The following is a 21,241-nucleotide window of genomic DNA, read 5'->3' as shown; positions in this document are numbered from 1 at the left end:
ATATATATATTTCAACCCCTTATGTTTCTCTCACTCTTTAATTGCCTTGGTAAGCGTATGTTAGTATGTCGTGAACTTCTTGCATAATTGAGACAGAGACGTAAAATTGTGTCGACAAATTTTTACTTTTGCCAATTTTTTTTTTTGGGTTTTCAAACCATATTATTGCCATATGGTAAATGTGACAATGACACAAAGTGGCCTTTTTGCAGATTAGATAAGTTACGAACAACACATTTGCAAAACCAAAAAAATAAAAAAAATTGCAAAAACAATATTCCAACATTACAAATGGTGGTAGGTCGGGGGAGGAGAAGGCGGAAGACCTGCCTGTGTTTGCTGCTGGATATTTTGCCCAACTTGGCCATCGCCCTGTGTGGGGGCATACTGTTGCCCATGATGTTGGTATTGTACTGCCTCCTGTGATTGTGGTGGGTACTGGGCAGACTGATACTGGAGAGGGGCCTCCTGTTGGGGCTGGTAGGCCTGTGGCTCATACCCTCCAAAATAGCCATGTCGTACCCAACCAGGTTGGGACCAGCCTCAAACACTGGGTAGGAATGAAACAAGTGGCCATATTGGTGAGGTTTGATAGAGGCAGACATATGTGGCTGCTGTGGGCAAGGTTGGGTAGGGGTAGGAAGGGGGTGAGGTGTAGGCCCACGTGTTGGAGGATCCTCAGAGCCTGATTGAGTAAGCATGTGTGTGTGGTCTAAGGCGGATAACATTCCTTGGGGAAAGCTGCCACCTCTCCAGATATTCAAATAACTCATATGGGGTATTGGGGGGTGTGCTTGCGTCAAGCAGGATCTGAAAACATCCTCGAATACGTAGCCTCACCTCACGGGGAAGGGACCGAAGATAACGGGCTAGGCTGCGTGAGTACGCCTCCTCATCATTATCATTATTCACTCTAGCAAGATAGTTGAGTACCCCTGTGTCAACATTTGTACGGATATCTTGTGCAGGGATCTGGCGCCTTCTTATTCCTCGCCGGGATGGTCCAGCAGGCTGTGGGGAGCCTTGTAGCTGGGCAGTTGGGCTGCTGCTGTTGTTGCCCTGATCATCCTGTATGACGGATGGTGCTGCAGCAGACGGTCCTGCTTGTGGATGTCGTCCTGGTGGTGGGGTTTGTGGTGCAGGTCCACATGCAAGGGCAGGTGCAGGGTGATCAGGAGATGAAACTTGATCCATGCTTCTTGGAGGTGGAGAAGATGGGTCAGCCACGTCTTCCCCTCCAGCCGCAGGATCAATGATGGGCTCTGTATCTGACCCAGTTTCTCTTTCTGTAAGGTTAGACTGAGTTCTGTTTTGAAATATGAAATAGCCAAAACAAAAAACATTAGTTTTGACCCTGTAAAGTATCTGTGTAATGTGGTGTGAGGTATCTACTTACGGTCTCAGATCCAGAATTGGAGCGAGGAAGGAGAGGCGATCATAATACACATATTTTATCTTTGTGTGGCCCGCATCACCACTCCTGGCCTGCTGCTGATGTCCCCGCCTGTACTGGTCACGGATGCTGCACCAGCGTCTCATCACATCTTCAACTGCAATGTGACAGGAAATATTCTAAATTTCACATATTTTCTAAATAACATTTTAAAAAAGTTGCATAGTCATGTGGCCTTTTAGAGTGTGCATTCTACCCAGGGTGGCATATATAATTGGGGCAACCAGGCCAGATACACAGGGTCACAATAGCTCAGGGGTCAAGTAACTACTCTTAAATTGTTTGCCTAGGATGATGAGGAGCTTGTGGGCAGGGACCAATTATGTCAGGGTAAAACAATGGGTCAAATAAAAATCTACAGGCCTCAAGAGGCAAAAAGGCCAAGCACAGGAAGGAAGGGGGGGCTTATTCCAAAAGCCTTTTTTAATGTGAGGTAATTTTCAACGCTTTTTTGGTTGTACTTACTCATTTGCTGCTGCTCCTCACGTGTCCGATCACCAAAATCGTGGAACATCTGGCGACATATGTGCCTCCATGCCGCGTCCTTTCTTGTCCGGTTGGCATAATGGGCATCACGTTGGTCCCAGATTTCCGGGCGCTCGTGCACTAGTACAATCCGCATCTCCACATTCAGGTAGTAGGGTGCCATGATGCTGTACTCCGTGGAGGTGTACTTCCTGGATGTCTGGAGCACTTTTTGAGCTAATTTGCATGTCTAAGCTTCCTGATTATTGGTTGGCCCATTTCCTGTCAACTGCCAAAGTCCTGTGTATTTCTAGCAAGTCACACGTGTGGTCCGTGTGTAATGCGATGTTTTTGCGCACCCATAGACTTGCATTGGCGTCCTTCGGACGTAGTACGCTGACAATTGCAGCATGCTGCGATTGGCACGGACTGTAAAATTTGGGCGAGAAATATACGGCTGATGGGAGCTTCCCCATAGAGAATCATTGGTCCGTGTGCAATGCGTGGTTTTTATGCCTCTCACTCGTCCATATTTCTCTCTAGTGTGACCCTAGCCTTAGTCTTTGGTTCAGATATTCTGGCACTAACTGGGCCTCATGAGGTCACGTGGGGTGCAGTGCATAGCATTGATTTTAATTATGTGTTGCGCCCCACGTGAGGCCTAGTAAGTTACAGAAGATTCAGACCAAAAAGTGATTCAAAGCAAGTGGATGGTCAGGTTGAGAGCTTCAACAGCAGGACAGATGAGCTTAAGAAAGCTGAGTATAATCTTTATTATTTGACCTCCATTTATTATGCCTTGGGTTTTTCAAACGTCTTTTCAGGACAAATTTAAGCGAATCCGCCCAAATATAAATTTTAGGACATGTGCTCAACTCTAGTCAATATTAAGCATGCTTTACCATGTATTATTGTATTTTTATATACAAATTACTCACTTTTATTTTACCAGTCTCCACAAAACTTTCTGGTGATCAGAATGCTGGACCTTAGAGATACGGTATATTCTGTGGAATATTATTTTCTCTTTTAGACATATAACTTTGTGCGTGCATTATCCTACTAACATATTTCCCAGGAAGGCAGTCGTTAGGCCTTCCTTAGGAGCAGCGCTCATCCTCCTTGAGGTGGGGTGTGCCTCTATATTGAAAGTGACTCTGTGTTTAGGATTATGGAGCTGAATCCCGATTCTAAGGGTCTTGTTTCTTCTCAGGCTGTGAACCGACAGATTTCTTTGGAGCAGCACCTGCAGACACTGCGTGAGAGCGATCATATGCTGCAAGTCCTGCAGGAATCCCTAGAAGAGCTGGATAAACAGCTCACCACATACCTGACTGACAGAGTGGATGCCCTGCGATTACCACAGGAGGCTCAGGTATCTCAGCAATGTCTTTCATGTGTGCGGGAGCCGCCTCACCTCCTCATTGGCAAGTCAATCTCTCAGTACATTTCTGTATTGTTGTGCCTGGGAGCAGATGAGGATTTCTGGACGGACTTCATTATTCACTGTGTACTGTTAAACATGAAGTACAAATGAATTTTCCTTTACGAATTTTCCACAAAAAATTATTACCAATTTCTTCTAAAATTTGGATTCTCTAAAATCCATTTTTACCTCAGTATTTTTAAGCCAAAAGCTGGAGTGGGTGAAAAATGAAGAAGTGGCGACATGTTTCTATTATACTTTTCCTCTGTTCCTCTCCTGGTTTTGTCTTACAAATACTGAGGTAAAAAACTGACCAAATACTCAGCGTGTGCACATGGTCTAAGCAATAGGACTGAATTGAACCTGTTGGCTAATTTGAACGATTCTGCCTGCAGTTACTTTAGCATGGCGAATAAACTAATGTTTCTACAAACTTACAATGTAATGTGAAAGTCAATGCCTTTTGCCCAAACTCTGCTGCCACCTGCTGGATTATGTGTGATTATATCTAAATCCTTGTTCCTTACACTGTAAATAGATGAAATAAGGAAAATAGGAAATGTGAAACACAGTAAACCAAGTTAAGGCTGGTTTCACACTTGCTTTTTTTGCGCTGTATTTTAGCGCTAAAAAACGCATGCGCTTTTTTTCCCTATATTTTGCATGGGATGCGCTTATGTGCGCATACACATGCGTTTGTATGCGTTTTTACGCGCATGCGTTTTTTTGTGGTGTGCGCTCGGGCGCACAAAATGCATCCTGATGCATTTTTTGGGCGTCTGACTTGCCTCAAAAAAACGCATGCGCGCGCAATGCGTTTTTTTTACAGCAAGACACCCATTGTAAGTCTATGGGTGCGCATACGTGCGCATTGGCATGCTCATGTATGCGTTTTTTTGCGCATGCGTTTTTTTGTTGACCATTGGTTAGACAATGGAAATTAGGGGTTTGGGTTAGAGTTAGGGTTAGTTAAGGGGGGGTTAGGGTTTGGGTTAGGGTTAGTATGGTTTCGTTATGGGTTAGGGTTTAGGGTTAGTTAGGGGTTAGGGTTTGGGTTAGTAGGGTTTGGTTAAGGGATAGGGTTAGTATGGTTTGGTTAAGGGTTAGGGTTAGGGTTAGTATGGTTTGGTTAAGGGTTAGGGTTAGTAAAGTCATGGTTTGGGTTAGTGTTAATCCTAACCCTATCTTGATTTTTTTGGTGAGGCCGACTAATGTTGGAAAAAACCGCAAACGCGGTAAAAACACACTAAAAATGCATAAAAACGCTGCGTTTTTTCATGCATGCGCATAAAAATGCTTGAAAAAAATGCAGCATTTGTATGCGTTTTTTCCATGCGTTTTTTTGCGGGAAAAACGCACTGCAAAAAAAAGCAAGTGTGAAAGTAGCCTAAGAAAGTCATAGGGTCCTATCCACACTTGGCATGATGGAGGGGTTATTCTGATGCATTGTATTTATTTAATTTTAAGGCCGGGATCACACTTGCGATTTAAACGGCCGAGTTTCGCATGGTAATACACGGCGCTGCCGCCGGGACTCAGGAGCGGGGCGTGCGGCCGCATAGCAATACATGGAGCTGCACGCCCCACTCCTGAGTCCTGGCCGCAGCGCCGTGTATTACCATGCGAAACTCGGCCGTTTAAATTGCAAGTGTGATCCCGGCCTAAAGGAGTATTCCAGCATGGACCAATTGTCATGTTTCAACAGGCCAGGTGATAGCTAGTAGTCGTAAATGCTTAGATCCACCCTCCCCTGGTTGCCAGATAGATAGCCATTGTCATCATACTTGTCTATCTAGGGCAGTCTCATGGAGAATAAATGGACCACCGCTCCATTCAGATGGCATGTTTCCTATTTAAATACCCGTTTAAAAGACAGAAGAATAAGTGAAGCAGAAGAATTATCAGTGAAATTTTCATTCTTTTGCTCATTTTTGGTGTGTGCTCAACTTTGAGTTAAAATAAAAATGCACCAAAATATGGACAAGACTCAAAGACATGTTTTCTTCCAGCTATGTGTTTGCTTTTATCCTTCTGGATATAATCCTATATGAAGAAGATGTATAGAAATAGTGGTAATGTGGAAGTGCCACACCCTATGACACCACAGATGTAACCAAGGGACAATAGATGGATTGATGGCAAGAATGTGAGTGGAAGAGTGGTTAGTAAGGAACGCCTTATTTGCTATGAACAATTTATTATAATTATTATTGTTTTGGCCTAGTAATAATGGTGTCCTTGCTAACTGAACTTGTACTCACATGTTAAACCATCTGGTCTGGCATAGAATTTTGAAAGCTCTCCTAAAAAAAAACATTGAACCCATATAGCTTTCTTGGCAGGTGGTTCTGGAAAAATGTTATGGAACAAGTAGCATAATAAATGCTATTAGATATAGCAGTTTGTAAAACTAGTGTTGTAATCCAATACAGTGAGATGTTGTGCCCAGGCATGTAAAGAACCTTTATTCACATCTTCTACAAGCACATTGCTTCCGAAAGCCCATAATGTAGGATTCTCATTGTCAATGCCATGCAATTAGGCCTCTATAGACTGATCACAATATTTTTCGGAGGCCACGTTCTGCATAGTGACACGTAGGAAATAACTGTCATTACATGTGTGCTGTAGAAAATTCAAGCTGATATCAGTAGCCACGAAGCAGCCCTTGAAGACCTGAAGAAAACTGTCCGTTCTGCAGTGCAGTCAGCTCCAGAGGTGAAATCATCTCGAGGAGGGTCCCAACTGGATGTACTACAGGTAGATATGGTCTTAGTTTGGTTTTACTATGGATGAATCCGGGAGGGGGGGGAATCCTAATGGGCATCTTGACCAGCTGTCAGTAAACTGCACTGAGATTTTTTTTGCATGAATTTAAACGACATGGTCGCGAATCATGAAGATTTCTGTTGTAAATCACATTCAAATATTGCAAAATGTGATTGTGAGAAAAATGGGTGGCGCCTGCAGTTGGCTAATGTGCAGGCGCACCCGACGGCACCATATTGATAGTGATTTTTTTTTTCTTTGAAACACAGGAAGATAATATGCACTAACCAATAAGAGAAAGTGCGCAGGCGCTGCCATTTTGATTAAGTGACATGTTTTTTTCAAATACACGCATTAGTATATTCATTATGCAAACTAAGGGGCAGGTCAGTGAGAGGGATCGGTGACCTGTCAGCAGTCTGCTTTATGAATACCTACTCAGAACACCACATACACCAACCTCGCCTTAGGACACAAGCATATCATTAACTAAAAATTGAAAATGAGGATTAAAAAATAAGCACAAGACTGATTTAATCAACAAAGGTATCATTTTATTCAGTATAACGGCGCCGACCTGACATTATTTAGTTTACTATGCACAATCCTGCTCACAGGTTCCCTTTAAACCTTGCTTTAAAAATCCATGTCAGAATGGATGCATAATCCTTTTTTAACATTTTCTTGCCTTATTTTAAAATGAGTATTTTACGAGTCCAGGACTCATAAGATGCCAGTCTTAATATCTGGAATCTGCAGCCATTCTGATAGTAATTTTTAAAGTAAATACACCCCATCATCAGACAGCAGCTATCTGATGTATGCAGTTTGTACTGTGAAGTCTGGTGACAGATCTGCCTGGTGTTTTTGAAGGTAATCTATTACATTGCAATGCAGTCTGATCGAGTATACAGTTGTGCTCAAAAGTTTACATACTCCTGCAGAATTTTTGCTTTCTTGGCCTTTTTTCAGAGAATATGAATGATAACACCAAAACTTTTTCTCCACTCATGGTTAGTGGTTGCGTGAAACCATTTATTGTCACACTACTGTGTTTTCTCTTTGAATCATATTAACAACCCAAAACATCCAAATGACCCTGATCAAAAGTTTACATACCCTGGTGATTTTGGCCTGATAACATGCACAGAAGTTGACACAAATGGGTTTGAATGGCTACTAAAGGTAACATCCTCACCTGTGACCTGTTTGCTTGTAATCATTGTGTGCATAAAAGCTGAGTGAGTTTCTGGGATTGAGACAGACTCTTGCATCTTTCATCCAGCCACTGACGTTTCTATAAAAGAATGTATACCTTGAAATGTCAGTCTGAGCTTAGAAGTCTAGAGGGTGGTCCAGATTACTGATTGACAGCTCTCTGTATGTCTACTTAGGACAGCTGTTATTAAGCCCGCCCAGTGGACACCCTAACGTCAAAATTAGCAGGACATTCAATGAATCAGTTAAAGGCTACACTGAATCTATTACCATACAATTGTACATTAATCTGCTCAGCTCCTCCTGATTAGTATCATGCTGTCCACAGATCAGAATACATGTCCTATAGGACAGATTCCCTTCAACTTAGATCCCTTTAAATTTAGTTTGCATGGGGGCAGCCATAATGTAGATGCACATTTCCTTTTCTTATTGTCTGTGTAAATAATTCAGTAGAATGTGTGGGATAAATTTGAGGCAACTAAGAAATGTCATTCCCTTTCACTTCCACAGAGGAAGCTGCGTGAGGTCTCTACAAAGTTCCAGTTGTTCCAGAAACCTGCCAACTTTGAACAGAGGATGTTGGATTGCAAACGAGTCTTAGATGGGGTGAAAGCTGAGCTTGGTGTGCTCGATGTGAAGGATACCGAACCAGAAGTCATACAGAAGCACATGGATGGCTGCATGGTAACTGCTTTCATCCATGTGATTTGTGAATAACATCAGTAGTGAAGACTATTGACGTAAATGCTGCAGGTCACATGATGGTCCTCATACAAATAACTATAATGCTTCTGTGCAGACTGGAGCGTGAGCTCCTACACCAGTACACATTTTACATGGCCTAAAATCATGAACTCGTTTTTCAGAAATTGTACAAGACTCTGAGTGAAGTGAAGTTGGAAGTCGAGACCGTGATAAAGACAGGAAGACAAATTGTTCAGAAGCAACAGACGGATAATCCAAAGCTAATGGACGAACAGTTAACAGCTTTAAAGCTTCTCTATAATCATCTTGGTGCCCAGGTAAGACTGTATGGTCCCATGTAAGTATCCTCTAATATTTCAATGTACAAATATATATATTGTGGTGGATTGGCTCACTCGACTGCACATGGAGGTAGTCACGAGAACACTGCGGCTTTAAAGATGCACTTGGGTTTTTTTAGACATGACATAAACCAAGTTTAAGCAACCCGGCCTCTGGGCAACATAGCAAAACAAAACAAGATGGTAGCACTAGATACTGTCCTTGCATTAGTGAGGATCAGCCCACCAAGGGTTAGCAAGACCCATGGTTCAGGCATAAACACAACACAAACCACTTCTCTGGAGTGTTCCTCCCCAGGCACTGACACCCTCCTGCCTTTGGAGGCCAGATACTTAAGCCCCAGATCATGTGACTCCTCTGCCCTTGTGACTGATCACATGACTGTGACACCACACAAGTCCTGTCAGCACACGGTGGTGCCGACTCTGCAAGTGGAGATAAGGTGGACATCCTCCCACCCACTCTATGGATGTCCACATAAAAACCTGCCCATTATGCAACTTACCTTAAACCTCACAACACGTAGTGTGCTGGAGGAAAATGCTCTGGGTTTTACATCACTGACGCCATTAAACGTAGTGACACTATCTCCCCTCCAGTACTTTAACAGTGACTTTGTCACATAATTAAAGAATTTAGTCCGTCTGTTATTATAAGTGGAATATAGGAAAAATAGTGGTAATGATTCCTTTAATGCATATCCCCAATAATATTAATAGACGCCTCTTCCTTTGATGCCTGCACCAGTCTTTTTTTGGCACATGTACCAAGTATGGTGCCCAACGTTTGGTAATTAGCAGTAAAGTTGCATTAGTCTTAGAAATCAATGAGAGATAGAGTTTAAGTAGCCATTGAGCTCAAATCTTAACATTTCTCTCTGACATATTGAGCTTTAGTATTCAGGCTATCTATAAAGTTGGCCACCTGGGAAGTTGGCTGCCAATCCCCAATAATTGTACTAAGCAGTCATTGCATTTTGTAACAGCAAAGTTGTGATGTGGATGCAGGAAGAATTGGCGGGAGAGATATTATCTTGATGTCCACTTTTTTTTAGAGCTTATTTTTCTTCCATCACCTTTTTAATTGCCACCCCCCCTTCAATTCCAAGTTAAATGTTAGCTTTCAGTTCTTCAGATTTAATGAACCTGAAATGACCATTTTCTACAATCCTCACTTTGGCCATAGAAGAAGTTGGCTTGAGGCCGTATTTCTGCTACAATTAAGTAGCTGCTTTGCCTGTGGATTCTCAGTATGCCCAAATTTTCTAATCATAAATTGCAAAGTGCTATGTTTGATTTTCCAGTGAATGGCTCATTGATGGACACAGTCAGTCTCTGAAACACACTTGTAGAAGTTTTATTTTCAGATCCATGGTGCCTGTCATTTTATTGCCTCATTTTAGCTTTTATGTCAGACTAATGGACTTTGTTGGCGCAGAAAATATAACAGAGAAAATAGGCATTGCATTTTAATAAAAGTAGAAATATAATTTGTGGCCATTTGTCTTAATGATCTCCTTGATTTGTAGGTAACAGAAGGGAAGCAAGACTTGGAACGTGCTATTATACTGTCTGTGAAGCTGAGGAAAGAATCGGCTTCCTTGTCTGAATGGCTTACTGCTACCGAGTCTGAGCTCATTCTGAAATCCACTACCGATAATGTTTGTACCGATCTGGATGTTGAAATTTCCTGGGCAAAAGTAAGTACACACTTTTCATAGCAGATAAAATAGGCCTCATTTAATACTTCTGCTTGGTAGCTAAGAAGAAGGTTTATTTATCTTGAGTATTTACCTTTTGGGGATATAACATCCTAATCCCGACCTAACTGCGACGGTATTGTGGCTAAGAGGTTAGCATTGTTGCTTTAAAGAAGCACTCTCATCAACGTTTTTATCTCCTCAGCATATTGCAGTCATCATATAATATAACACTGTGTAATTACAATTGCTCATTTTGCCTTTCTACCTAGATAATTCTTCTCTATGTAGAAACAGGAAGTCTCTTTCCCTGCAAAAATCATTCCCTTTTTCAACTCCTGAGCCACGTCCACTGCTCTTTTCCCTTGCAAGGGACTTTTGCAGTGACTCATGAGTCATGGAGAGAAAATTGACCTCCTGTTGCTAAACAGAGCTTAGAAGTTTTCAGCTAGTCAGTTTTTAATCATGTGATGATATAGACCTAATGGAAGAGAGAATACTTAACTGGGTAGAAGGGAAAAATGAGCAATTGTAAGTACACAGTGCTGTAAAATATCATGACTGCAATATATTAAGAGGATAAAAACTTTGATGGAAGGAGGAATTCTTTAAGTCCTCAGAGGTTCAAATTCAACCAAAGCCACCATCTTCACGGTTCACCTTGTGCAGTTCGTAGTTTCGCTAGCCAAGACACACCTTTAGAGTAAGTTCACACTAGGCGTTTTTTCAGCGTTTTTTTTTTTCTGCAGCAAAACCCGATCTCTTGGCAGGAAAGAAGCTGCAGAAAAAAAGCATGTTTTCCTTTTTTTTTTTTTGCTGTGTTTTTTTGTGTGGCTTTTGCTGCGCTTTTGGCATGCTAGATTTGTCTCTTGTGCGTGCTGATAAAGTTTAGTGTTAAAAGAAAAGTCCTATTCTATAGAATCAGGTTTTGGCACAAAAAATGCAGCAAAACCTAATACCTGCGTTTTTGGTGCATTTTTTTTCACCACCCATTCGCTGAAAAAACGCTGAAAAGATGCCAAAAAAAGTGACATGCTTCATTGGGGAAAAAAACATGCAAAACAGAAAATCCTGATGACAAAAAAACAAAACAAACTGTGTGCATGAAATTTCGGAAGTCTTACAGACTTAGCTGGTACTATGATAATGCATTAAAAAAAACACTGCAAAAACGCATAGTGTGAACTTAGGGTACCGTTACACTTAGCGATGCACCAGCGATCCCGACAACGATATGGATCGCTGGTGCATTGCTAAGTGGTCGCTAGTGAGCTGCCACACAGGCAGATCTCACCAGAGACATAGCAGGGGTCTGGGGGTCGCTACTTACCTGTCAGACGCGGCAATCCTGACGTCCTCCCGCCCGCGTCCACACGTCGCTCGTCGGCGCCACAGGAAGCCCAGCAGGAAGCTGACGACGAGAAACGGCCAAGGACCTTCTCACGCGATCAGCGATAACCAGCGGGGGAGCCGGTCGAAGGTAAGTATCACACATAGCGATATCGCAAGCAATATCGCTGCTGCGTCACAAAACCAGTGACGTTACAGCGATATTGCTAGCGATCTCGCTGTGTGTAACGGGGGCTTTAGCCTTAGGCCGGAGTCACACTGGCGAGGAATACGGGAGAGTGAGAGGCGCTAAAAGCACGCATTAGACACAGACAAATGATTCTCTATGGGGTCACTCGCAGCAGGCGTATATTTCTCCTCCGTATCCTACGCTCCGTGCCACTCGCAGCATGCTGCGATTGTCAGCGTACTACGCCCGTAGTACGCCAATGCAAGTCTGTGGGCGCGCAAAAAATACGGATTACACACGGACCACACATGTGACTTGCGAGAAATACGCACCAGGTGTCTTTTAGAAACCCTGTCATAGGGCTCCATTATATGTCCATTTTGCAAACCTGCGAGAAAATCTCGCCATACGGATGCCATACGGATTACATACGGATGCTGACATGCGCAAAATACGTGACCACACCTTGATTACGGATGACATACGGAGCACTGTTTAGGGGTCTGTCATCCGTATTACGCATGTAAAATACTGACCGTATTTTGCGCTGGTTAGTGTGACTCCAGCCTTAGAGTTTCAAGCTCTTGTAGCTGTCTGTTGCTTGCTACCAGTGACAAGATCGGGTCTCTAGCCTTAGTAATAATGTCATACCCTCCTCTGCTTTCTAGAGTTGGGGTGTGATAAGGAGGGAGCACAGATCAGCTTTTTAACCGATATTTTTTTTTCTTTCCCCTTGCAGCTTAAATAGGTCCTCCACTACTCGGACAATCCATTATTAATTACTGTTCTCCCCAGTGTAAAATAAAAATAACAAATTCGCCCCCCACACTGACACTGTCTGCTATGGGTCTCCCAGCATTTCCATCCAGCGACGGCTAATGGCCTGCTTTGCTCACATTTTCCTCAGACAAAGTTTGGACGTTCAAGGGAAATCTGAGAACTGTAACCCATTGTATTGTTACTTGGCAGGGGCATGCTTGGAGTTACAGTATTGTCACTTGGCAGGGGCATGCTTGGAGGTACAGTATTTTCCCTTGGCAGGAGCATGATAGGAGCTACAGTACTGTCATTTGGCGGGAGCATACTTGGAGGTACAGTGTAATTTTGCAGGAGCATGCTTGGAGGTACAGCATTGTCTCTTGGCAGGGCATGCTTGGAGGTACAGTATTGTCCCTTGGCAGGAGCATGCTTGGAGGTACATATTGTCCCTTGGCAGGAGTAGACTTGAAGGTACAGTATCGTCACTTGGCAGGGGCGTGCTTAAAGGTACAGTATTGTCCCTTGGCAGGGGCGTTCTTGGAGGTACAGTATCGTCCCTTGGCAGTGGATGCTTGGAGGTTCAGTATCATCACTTGGAAGAAGCATGCTTGAAGGTACAGTATCGTCACTTGGCAGGAGCATGCTTGGACGTACAGTATTGTCACTTGGCAGGAGCATGCTTGGAGGTACAGTATTGCACTTGACAGGAGCATGATAGGAGGTACAGTACTGTTATTTGGCAGGAGCATGCTTGGAGGTACAGCATTGTCCCTTGGCAGGGGCATGCTTGGAGGTACAGTATTGTCACTTGGCAGGAGCATGCTTGGAGGTACAGTATTGCACTTGACAGGAGCATGATAGGAGGTACAGTACTGTTATTTGGCAAGAGCATGCTTGGAGGTACAGCATTGTCCCTTGGCAGGAGCATGCTTGGAGGTACAGTATTGTCACTTGGCAGGAGCATGCTTGGAGGTACAGTATTTTCCCTTGGCAGGGGCATGCTTGGAGTTACAGTATTGTCCCTTGGCAGGAGCATGATTGGAGGTACAGTTTTGTCACTTGGCAGGAGCATGCTTGGAGGTACAGTATTGTCCCTTGGCAGGAGCATGCTTGGAGGTACAGTATTGCACTTGGCAGGGGCATGCTTGGATGTACAGAATTGTCACTTGGCAGGAACATGCTTGGAGGTACAGTATTGTCCCTTGGCAGGAGCATGCTTGGAGGTACAGTATTGTCCCTTGGCAGGAGCATGCTTGGAGGTACAGTATTGCACTTGGCAGGAGCATGCTTGCAGGTACAGAATTGTCACTTGGCAGAAGCATGCTTGGAGGTAAAGTATTGTCACTTGGCAGGAGCATGCTTGGAGGTGCAGTATTGCACTTGGCAGGAGCATGCTTGCGGGTACAGAATTGTCACTTGGCAGGAGCATGCTTGGAGGTATAGTATTGTCCCTTGGCAGGGACATGCTTGGAGGTACAGTATTGTCCTTTGGCAGGAGCATGCTTGGAGGTACAGTATTGCCCCTTGGCAGCATTGCTCCTAGGCCATATGTTCTTGGTCCATACGGCAAGTGATGCCTCTATTTTATTTTGTTTAATCTGTGAAAAATTCAACAGAAAAAAACATGTGAAAGCGGAGGCGTACAGAGGTACAGTAAGAGTCCTGGGCGCTGGAGAGACCATATGAGTCTTACAAGCCCTGTACTGAATCCTCACTTTGTGAACTAAGCCCTCTTCATCCCTGCAGTCTTTCCCTGTGTAGTAGCAATTGGTGGTACATCAACATTAATTGGGCCAAGATTTCATTCTGAATTATGAGTACACAGCAAAAACAAATTGTGCCTGACTTATTAAATGACTTAATTATAACTCACTTGTGGCTTAGCTACACCATGATGCAAATGACTCTTGGATAATGAATCTTTAATCGCTTCAAATTGCAAATTGCACGCTGCATAAATTTCAGTGATGGATATTTACTGAAGAGGTTTATATTAATGTTTTCCTTTGTACTTTAAACTGTTGATTAAGGAGTTTTCTGATATTTTCAGAACTATTTGTTTCTTGATACCCTGAAGCCATCTAATCCATTGCAAACATAGCCCACCTATTAACTATTGAATCACTGAAGAAGAAGGGGATGCAGCATAGTGGGGACTTTGTTAGGTAGTTTAATGTATATTATATTAGTCTGTGCCTACATTTACTTTGATTCGTGGTTTTGCAGATTCATTGTTTCCTGTAACTATACATTTTTTACGAGTAAATTCAGGGGGTGTTACTATTTTCTTTGATAAAACGGTGTGTCGTTACAGTCTCAGACTTTCAGCAGTGATTGGACAATGACAGATTGTGTAAGGACACACCCTCTACTGGTAACTCCTATTTGTCAATGTATTCATAGGTGGAATCACAGAGCAATTGGACTATTCAGAGATGCACCATTACTGCTTTGTGGAGAATGCAAATATTAAATTAAACAGGAATATCAGGAAAACTGAAAGAGTCTTTTTAAGATAAGGTTGCACAAAGTTTTGCTACATTATATGGAGCTGTTGTGTGGATTTTTTCATGGGGGAGGTTTATGATCAAAAACACACAAATATCCACAAACAGACTCATACACATTAGTTTTCTCATTATAAATAATATATCTACAGTATATATATAAAAATGAGTGTATGTATGTTTGTGTATCAAGCCATGCCCACTCCACATAGCCCCACCCACTCCACATAGCCACACTCGCTCCACTCGCAAAGCCCCATATAATAAATATCTAATCTAATATATACTGTATATACATAAAATAAATATCTAATCCTGTGTTGCCCATAGCAACCAATCACTAAGCATCTTTCATTTCACCAGAGGTGTTTAATAGATGAAAGCTGAGCTGTGATTGGTTGCTATGAGCAACAGTTTTCCTTGTAGACAGTTGTGGTAACTGAGGCCTATTATTCTTATCATTTCTATGGTGCTATCATCCTTCTGTAAAGCTGGAAATAACACAATTTATTACCGTGCCGACACAGGCCACCCTCTGACACAGACTGCAGGGGGAGACCAGAATCAGGAACTTCTCTTTGTCTGGCATGAAGCATCTCATTAACTTAAAACTTCAAACGCAGATTAAAAAAAGAAACACAAGAAGGATTTCTCCAACCCAGTTATCATTTTAATCAGTGTAACAGCGCCAACCTGACAATGCTTGGTTCATTTTACTTATTTATACAGCTACAACTAATGCCACTCTAAATTAGTCCTTCTTCACAAGTTCTGTCTAAATGGTATTACACTCGGGGGGAGCCGCCACACTGAAATGCTCTGTGCTGCAGGGACACTTCGCCTCCACCGTGTACAGACAGGAGGGAATCTGGAGATGGCATACAGGTATATGCTATTTACAGGGGGAGATGACAAACAGGTATACACTATATTCAGGTGAGCTGACATACATACAGTATATGTCCTATATACAGGGGAAATGACATACAGATATATACTATGTACAGGAGGAGATGACATACAGGTTTATACTATATACAGGGGAGATGACATACAGGTATATACTATATACAGGGGTGATGACATACAGGTATATACTATATACAGGGGAGATGACATACAGGTATATACTACATACAGGGGAGATGACACAAGTATATACTATATACAGGAGGAGATGACATACAAGTATATACTACATACAGGATGAGATGACATACAGGTATATGCTATATACAGGGGGAGATGACATACAAGTATATACTATATAGGAGGAAATGACATACAGGTATATACTATATACATATATAGAGGGTAGAGGACACACAGGTATACACTATATACAAGGGAGATGACAATGGTATATAAAATATACAGGAGGAGATGACATACAGGTATATACTAAATACAGGAGGAGATGACACACAGGTATACACTATATACAGGAGGAGATGACACACAGGTATACCCTATACACAGGAAGAGATAACATACAGGTATACACTATATACAGGAGGAGATGACACACAGGTATACCCTATATACAGGAGGAGATGACATACAGGTATATACTATATACAGTACAGTTTGTATAAAGTGTGCCTCATGTACATGTGCTAACAACAATTATAACAACTAAATCTTTAAGGCAATCTGTCAGTAAGATCAACTCCCCCATCCACATATGGAGGCACGCAGTAATAAAATCGTCACCTTTATATCCTCTATCTGTTGCTGCATTTTTTATGTTTTTTTTAATTAATTTTCAAATGAGGTGCTATGGATTTGACAGAGCACTTAAGGAGCCACAGCCTCACAAAGTTGTTTCCAGCCCAGCAACAGTCTCTTTAGCTTTGTTGCTTATTGTTTGTGTGACGTCAGGCACCAGACAAGAAAATCAGGCAACGAGATATCAATCACGGAGATGAGGCTGGTGCTAGGGTGGGAAGCAACCTCAGGAGGCACAGGCTCGTTAAATGCTCTTTCACGCCTAGAGCACTTAACAACACATCATTGGCTTATGAATTAAAACAATTTCTTTGGAATCCAGCAACAGATAGAATGTATAAAGGTGTTGATTGATTTATATTTATATTTCAATGAGCTGTGTAACTATATGTGGTTTGGGTTAATAGCTGCTTCTTGGCTCCCCGTGGTACACCCTGTTGTTGGGGGACTCTTCTAAGAAAAAGGGACAACATCTTGGATGCAAATAATATACCCGTACAATGTGACACAGTAAAAGTTTACAGTAGGTTCTCATTAGAACTTTGCTAGGATTGTAAAAAGCCTATACATTCAGGGAATGGAAGAGTTCCCAAAGCTGTTAGACAGTGTGTGAGAAATAAGCGGCTTGTTGGCGTGCTCTGAATAATGTGGCCTGTCTTTATGTAGAATGTGCTGAAGGAGCTGGAGAGGAGGAAAGATGATTTGAACAGCGTAACGGAGAGCAGCGCAGCTCTGCAGTGCCTGGTGGAGGGAAGCGAAAACATCCTGGAGGAGAAGCTTTGTGTCCTGAATGCAGGCTGGAGCCGAGTCCGCACCTGGACAGAGGATTGGTGCAATACATTATTAGTAAGTACACGGCAACTTCGTAAGGATGGAAAGTCGCGTATCTCGTGTCATCTCATTTGTATTCCTGTGCACAGCTAGTATTGGTATGTTTTAGTCCACAAATCTGATGTAGTCAAACTCCAAGAGAACAGTTTCCCCTCACAATGATCCAGTGATGAAGACATTGTTTTTATGGCCAAATTCAAGTCAGAATGAAAAATCAGATACTTCGTTAGTTGGCTATCCTGGTGCTGAGACTCCACGAATCGCTGAAATGAAGCGACAGAAGCATTTCATCGAGTTCTGTTTTCCTTTAGCTTTTCTATACAAACTTATAGGCCTCTTTGGGCCTGTACACTATGAACCCCATTCTACCCAAGGCGAGCTGATCACAACCTAAGAGGCACAACACAGTTTGTTTCAGTGATCCATGGGGGTCTCAACACTTGCATCCCTACATATTTTTAACATGTCCCTCTCTTGAAAGTTAAATGGATCGGCAGCTAACCTTCTCCTAAATTGTGTTCATTAATTATGTTTAATAATTTGGGTAAATTATTTGTAGTAGCATGGCCAGTCGTGCTAGAATTAAAGGGCTTGTACCAAGTTTGGAAGTTATCCCTTATCCATAGCATAGGGGATAACTTCCTGATCGCTGAGGGTCCAACTGCTGGGGCCCCCGCTGATCCCCATAAATTAAGACCTCTGTGTGAATGGAGAAAATCATGCGGACTGCCGTTCCACTCGAAATATCAGCCAAACGCAACGCTCGGCTTTTTCAGGTAGTCCTATAGAGAAAACTTGGTACAACCCCTTTAAGGTGTACATTATAGAAGCTCTTTTACCCTTACCGTTTTTTAGCTGCTCTGTTAGAAAGATGAGCAAGAAAATGCTTCCAAAGACACCTTTTAGCACTATACGTGGAAGTCCAGACAGTGATTCCAGGTTCAGCACCCATAAAGGGCTGTAAAACATCTCATCCATGCCCTCCATGTGGTGTTTTATCTTACTTTTTGAGTCACAATCCGCGGCTCTTCTAGCAGAAATCGTTAGTGTCCACCACTTTTACCCACATATTACATCCTTAGCCATCAGCGTTTGAGAGATGTTCAGACAATATAGTTTCAAAATTCCCATGATTTCTCCAAGGTTAAGCAATGCTGAGGTATTCACTATTTTGTCTTCTTGATACTGCTCTTTTATTGCAAATTTAGTGTCTGCAATACACTAGTGTTGTGACCTGCCTGGCCAACTCCATAAAGAACTTCTCCCTCTGCCAGAATATTACCAGTAGATTACCAGGCAACTCATAAGTCCAGAAGATCAGACCACCATTTTTTGCGTGGAATAAGTTTATTTCAGAAATATTGCATTTTTAAATTGAAATCTAATTTCTCCCTGAAGTTGATGTTATTGGGCAGCTGGAGGGTCCTTGTCATGAGTCAGATACAGTACATAAGGTGGACTTGTTTCCTACACCTATTGCTCCTCTTAACAAACCGCTATCACTTGCTCTTCTCGAAAAGCAGTCCTGTTCTGCCCTGTCTGCTGGGCTACCATGCAAAGTCCCTATGGTGGGTCTGGCACATTTCATTCTCATCAAAGCCTCATCAGGGAATGTATACTGAAGGTGAAGGACCTCCACTACAGATAATTAAACAGATCGGGCATTTGGAAGGGAAGGAGAAAGTAACTACATTTTTTCCTCATACTTTATAATAGTAATCCACAACTTGCAGCCTGGCTCATACGCTAATATAACTTTCTCTTAGATACAGTTATATAAAAAAGAGGTTTTAAAAGGTCTAGAAATAATGTGAGACCTCCTTCCATGCTTTTTGGCTGCTGATATGATATATTGTAGAGATATTGTGATGGTGTAGTAATGGGATTTCCCATTCTTTGTGATCATACTGCTTAACTGTTCCCTCATGTCACTGTTCGGTGCCAGCTCTCTAAATTAACACTCATTAGCAGTCATTTACTTGAGTGCTCACAGCCAATGACCCGTCTATGTTTTGTTAGAATCACCAGAGTCAGATGGAAATTTTTGATGAGAATGTCGCTCACATAAGCACTTGGCTCTACCAAGCGGAAGCCCTTCTGGATGAGATTGAGAAAAAGCCAGCTAACAAGAAAGAGGAAATTGTGAAGGTAAAGTTCCACAACACATCAACAGGGGTATTATCACACGTAAACCTCCAGATAATTTTGAGACTTTAGTGGAGCTGCAACGGAGAAATGTCTCCAGCAAGAGGGTGAGATGGAGGTGTCAAGTTTTGGTGTTTGCGTTCTGACTACATTATATTACATTTGCACAGATATTGCTAGATGTCAGACCTGTCACCAGGTCAAAAATGGCCAGTTTTTATTCTTATTTTATACCCACTGCTCCCTTGAATGATCCTTTTTTTTCTAAATGTGACATATAGTTCCAGAGATATGTCCCTTTTTATACAGAGTTAATTTCTGTGTTTTTTTCCAAGGGGGAGGTGCTAGCCGAATTCTTTGGGGGCATCTTAAGGCTGCTTTGCATAATTAGCCTATGAGCACTACCCTCTTGTAAAGACCATAAACATTACCATCAACTAAAAAGACCTATTCTATGAAACCGTATGTTGGATTAAAAAAAAAAAACTAGGGAAGTAGCAGGAAAAACCATATATGCGTAACCTGGTGACGAGTCATCTTTAATTAAATTTAATTTTATTAATCCCTGAACTACATTATGTTATTTTTTTTAAGCGCCTATTGTCTGAGCTGGATGATGTCAGTCTCAGAGTGGATAGTGTCCGTGACCATGCAGCAATGCTGATGAGCAGTCGTGGTACATCTTGTCGGCAGCTGGTGGAACCAAAGGCGGCTGAACTAAATCGCAACTTTGAGAAAGTTTCTCAGCACATAACTGCTGCCAAGGTAAATGAATGCAAGGAATTGGTGAAATATTTGGCTAGCGTATGTGACACACACATGTCTGTGACATATGGGGGCTTCTTAGACCACAATCAAGGGATCTTTGGAAAACCAGAGATCCAAGAGTCCCTATGGGGACTGAAGACATATCTCTTGTTACTGGAAGTTTGACATTTTGGCTAGGCAAGATAGAGCTTCATGACAAAGTAATGCTTTTCGCCTCCCAGATTCCTCTCTAGGTAGCACTAAGGTTAGCCATTCCTTTAAATGAATTTGAATTTCCCAATGTTAAACCGGTATCAAGGCTGTAAACCAACATTGTATAATGTCTTTGACCCTAATTGTGGCATTGTATATGTAATAGTCATAGTTGTAATGTATATTCTCCTACTTGACACTGCACTGCCATGGTTTCCTGCAGAAAAATATTAAGCTTTTGTTACGCCTGCGATTTTTACCATGACTCGCATGTAAATTTGCCCTTGCCATTTTACTAATCCAGCATTTTACCCTTTCCAAAATTCTTATGTTTACAATTACTCGCTGTTTAAATTTCGCAATGCATAGGGATATCACACCACTTGCATGGCCCCCCAGTCATAGTCTAAAGTAGAGACATCACTAGAAGGATATGTTCCCACGGTCAGTATTAGGCAGCTCTTTGGATGCAGCACATGTCCGCTCTATCCAAAGCGCTGCCGGCTTTTGAATGTAGGTGATTCCGCATGTGTTCATTGAACCAAGCGGAATCACCGCGTCCTATACATTGTACGAGAGACTTTATCTTTATCCTTATCTGGAAAAATGCTCCGCATGTGCTTGTACGCAGGGAAGCTGGAGGCGTCCCTGCACGCATAGTGGAGATGGGATTTCATGAAATCCCATCCACTATGCTGTAACATCTGGCTGC

At 42.3% G+C, this 21,241-nt stretch overlaps 2 protein-coding genes across 6 annotated transcripts in view; one reads left to right on the top strand and one right to left on the bottom strand.

Annotated features, from left to right (window-relative positions):
• The window catches only part of UTRN (utrophin), an 897,027-nt gene that overhangs the window by 283,410 nt on the left and 592,376 nt on the right, over positions 1 to 21,241 (top strand). For all 5 annotated transcript variants that reach the window (XM_073557627.1, XM_073557629.1, XM_073557628.1 and 2 more), the window contains 8 exons: positions 3,132 to 3,293; positions 5,976 to 6,104; positions 7,845 to 8,018; positions 8,201 to 8,356; positions 9,910 to 10,080; positions 17,260 to 17,439; positions 19,444 to 19,572; positions 20,164 to 20,334. In XM_073557627.1, the coding sequence (XP_073413728.1) occupies positions 3,132 to 3,293; positions 5,976 to 6,104; positions 7,845 to 8,018; positions 8,201 to 8,356; positions 9,910 to 10,080; positions 17,260 to 17,439; positions 19,444 to 19,572; positions 20,164 to 20,334 (1,272 nt within the window). The remainder of the gene's footprint in view (positions 1 to 3,131; positions 3,294 to 5,975; positions 6,105 to 7,844; positions 8,019 to 8,200; positions 8,357 to 9,909; positions 10,081 to 17,259; positions 17,440 to 19,443; positions 19,573 to 20,163; positions 20,335 to 21,241) is intronic.
• On the bottom strand, positions 626 to 2,642 carry LOC141063531 (uncharacterized). The gene is made up of 3 exons (XM_073557632.1): positions 1,919 to 2,642; positions 1,397 to 1,550; positions 626 to 1,306 (listed from the first exon to the last, which is right to left on the bottom strand). The coding sequence occupies exons 1-3, from the start codon at positions 2,100 to 2,102 to the stop codon at positions 679 to 681; spliced, it is 966 nt and encodes a 321-aa protein (XP_073413733.1). The 5' UTR covers positions 2,103 to 2,642; the 3' UTR covers positions 626 to 678.

This window comes from Dendrobates tinctorius, unplaced genomic scaffold (assembly GCF_039654945.1).
Source record: "Dendrobates tinctorius isolate UK_male_01 unplaced genomic scaffold, ASM3965494v1 ptg000250l, whole genome shotgun sequence".
NCBI lineage: Eukaryota > Metazoa > Chordata > Amphibia > Anura > Dendrobatidae > Dendrobates > Dendrobates tinctorius.
The sequence above is the reverse complement of the archived record's forward strand: the minus strand, read 5'-3'. Positions and strand labels throughout refer to the sequence as shown.

Coding starts and splice junctions, on each gene's coding strand:
- LOC141063531 (XM_073557632.1), bottom strand. CDS start 2,102: ATGGCACCCTACTACCTGAATGTGGAGATGCGGATTGTACTAGTGCAC. Junction 1,551..1,918: donor TGAGGAGCAGCAGCAAATGA/GTAAGTACAACC, acceptor GTCACATTGCAG/TTGAAGATGTGATGAGACGC. Junction 1,307..1,396: donor CCAATTCTGGATCTGAGACC/GTAAGTAGATAC, acceptor ATTTCAAAACAG/AACTCAGTCTAACCTTACAG.